This window comes from Vigna unguiculata, chromosome 3, assembly GCF_004118075.2.
Source record: "Vigna unguiculata cultivar IT97K-499-35 chromosome 3, ASM411807v1, whole genome shotgun sequence".
NCBI classification, from domain to species: domain Eukaryota; kingdom Viridiplantae; phylum Streptophyta; class Magnoliopsida; order Fabales; family Fabaceae; genus Vigna; species Vigna unguiculata.
Window position 1 is genome coordinate 55,219,219 of NC_040281.1, and position 2,583 is coordinate 55,221,801.

Genomic DNA, 2,583 nt, shown 5'->3' on the forward strand with positions numbered 1-2,583 from the left:
TGGAAATGAAACAGCCAGCCATATTTAGCCATATATTAAAATCACAACAACAGTAAAACTGGGAGAAGTATACAAGCAAAATTGAAATTCCACATCATTGTGAAAACAATTTCTCACATTGCATAAAATTTCCCTAACGTTGTTAAAATAAGACAATAATTATACAGTCAATGCAGCTTGAACATGAAACAAATGGTACAAATGCTCATCTAGAGATAAGTTTACCCGTCCCATCACTCTCACCTGCCAAATCATCATCGTCATCGCCGCCGCCAATGCCACCACCTTTGCTGTTTTCGATATCCAACTGCTTGGGCTGGGCCGGAGCACTGACAGGCCCACTGACGGACTGCTGATAGAGAACCCCACCAACAATGGTGAAAAGCAAACAAACCAACCCGACAGGGCTAGCATGCTTATCCCAAATGAGGACGTTGATCGCCACGGTGAGGAACTTGTTGACCACACCGGTGACGGTGAACGCCGTGGCGGAAACGGCCCTTCTGGCGGCGAAGCCGAAGAAACTGATGAGCAATCCGAAGAGGCAAGACAACGAGACGGCGTAGAAGGCGGCGGGGTCAAAGATGCCGGATCTAAGGGCGGCGAGAACCTGGACGTTTTCCCCGGTGAGGAACCAGAAGAATGGCGCCATCATGAGGGAGAGGAGGTTGTTGTATAAGACGAAGCCCCAGGTGTTGAGGCCGAGGTTCATGACCATGTGTTTGATGTAGACCATCTCGGTGGTGATGGTGATGAGGTAGGCGAAGGCCCATGAGTAGGCGGTGAGGGTGAAGCCGGAATCGGTGGCGACGTAGCCGATGGCAGAGGCGAGGATGAGGAGGAGGGAGAGGAAGGTGAGGTTGGAGGGGCAGGGCTGGGCGCGGAAGGCTGTGTCGGCGAGGGCGACGAGGAGGGGGGTGAGGGAACGGAAGACGATGAAGGTGTCGACGTTGGCGTGGCGGAGGAGGTTGGTGTTGGTGAATATGGCGAGGTAGAAGACGAGGGCGGCGGGGAAGAATTTCTTTGCGGTGGGGATTGTGAAGGGGTCGTGGTGGAGAAGCCCTAGCTTCCCCAGGACGTAGACGCCGAGCGCGGAGGTGAGGTATTGTAGCGCAGTTAAGAGGCCTGGGTAGTTGAATTTGGTTATGGCGTATTTGTTGATAATGGCGAGAAGACTGGAGCAGAGTGCGTAACCCACCACCACGCCGGTGGTGGTGTAGTACTGCTGCTTCCACGAATCCAATCGACCCAACGACATTATGAAGAAATGGAATGCGAGTGGGAATGGGAATGGATCACCGACGCCCTAATATATAGATCTGAGAGAGTGTGTGAATGTGAATGCAGTGGCAGAGGGTGTTGGGGGAAGAGGACAATTATTTACTGCACCCACTCAGCCACACTTATTTCTTTCTTTCCAATTCAGACTTTGTATGGTACCATAGAAGCAGGGAAAGACCAAAACGAAACAGATCTTCATATCTGCATACCTAAATTCCTATTTTGTTTTTCTTTCACTGTATCCACAACACTTTTTCTTCTTCTATTTATCCTTTTATTTTATTTTGTTTTTTCTAAATTTTTCCAATCGAATAAGAAAATAAATATAATAATTGTTATATTTAAATAAATAATTTATTACATGATTATATTTAAAGTATAATAATGTAAAATTATATATAACATTTAAATAATAAAATTGATAATATAAAAATATAAAATAATTAATTATCATTATTTTTTACACAAATTAGTTAAAAATAAATATTATTATTTTACTATTAATTTCTTTATATTTAAATAATGAATTATAAAAAATACAATTAATAATAATAATGGATTATTAGTAACGGGTAGGAGTAAGAGATTTTTTGGATTCCTTTTAGTGCGTCTATAACATAATTTTTATAAATCAAATAATATTATATCAAGAAAAATAAAATATAGTTTTAATTAATATATAGTTTTATATTATTGTTTTAATATTCATTCATCCAAACATTTTGTTTTTAGTTTCTATTATTCTTTAAAAAAAATTCTTGCGATGACAAAGCATGCGACTGGAAAAGGAAAATTTAAAATACATTAGTGATTAAACAAGAATGAATTAGTAAAAAAAAATTATATAAATTAAAGATTTTCTGTAGCATTTGTTTCCTATGGAATGGGATAAAGAAATAGAGAGATTCAAGATGTGGTGGAGGTAAAGAGGTAAGAAAATTTAAATTAGAGTTTATTAATATTTATTGTTGAGTTTTTTATACTATTGTTAAACTAATTACTTAGTATTTATTAATTAATATTTTTTTCTGGTTTTCATTATTACTATATCTTAATTATTATTTAATTTTTTTATTATTTTACTTTTTATTATTAATATTAATAATTTATTAATTTATTAACTAATTCTTTGGCATGTATTATTCATATTGACTATGGGTTATTTGCTGTTGACTTTATTTTTTTAGTATTGACTGCTGACTATTTATTGTTTATTATTATGATCAGTACTTATTATTTATTATTTATTTTATTATTTTATTGTTTGTTATAATTTGTAGTATATTAATTATTATTATTATT

The 2,583-nt window shown here is 36.7% G+C and overlaps 1 protein-coding gene across 1 annotated transcript; it reads right to left on the reverse strand.

The window, feature by feature from the left end:
* Positions 1 to 1,515, reverse strand: LOC114175601 (GDP-fucose transporter 1). Its single transcript, XM_028060362.1, has one exon. The coding sequence runs from the start codon at positions 1,256 to 1,258 to the stop codon at positions 206 to 208; it is 1,053 nt and encodes a 350-aa protein (XP_027916163.1). The 5' UTR covers positions 1,259 to 1,515; the 3' UTR covers positions 1 to 205.
* Between the last annotated feature and the right edge of the window lie 1,068 nt (positions 1,516 to 2,583).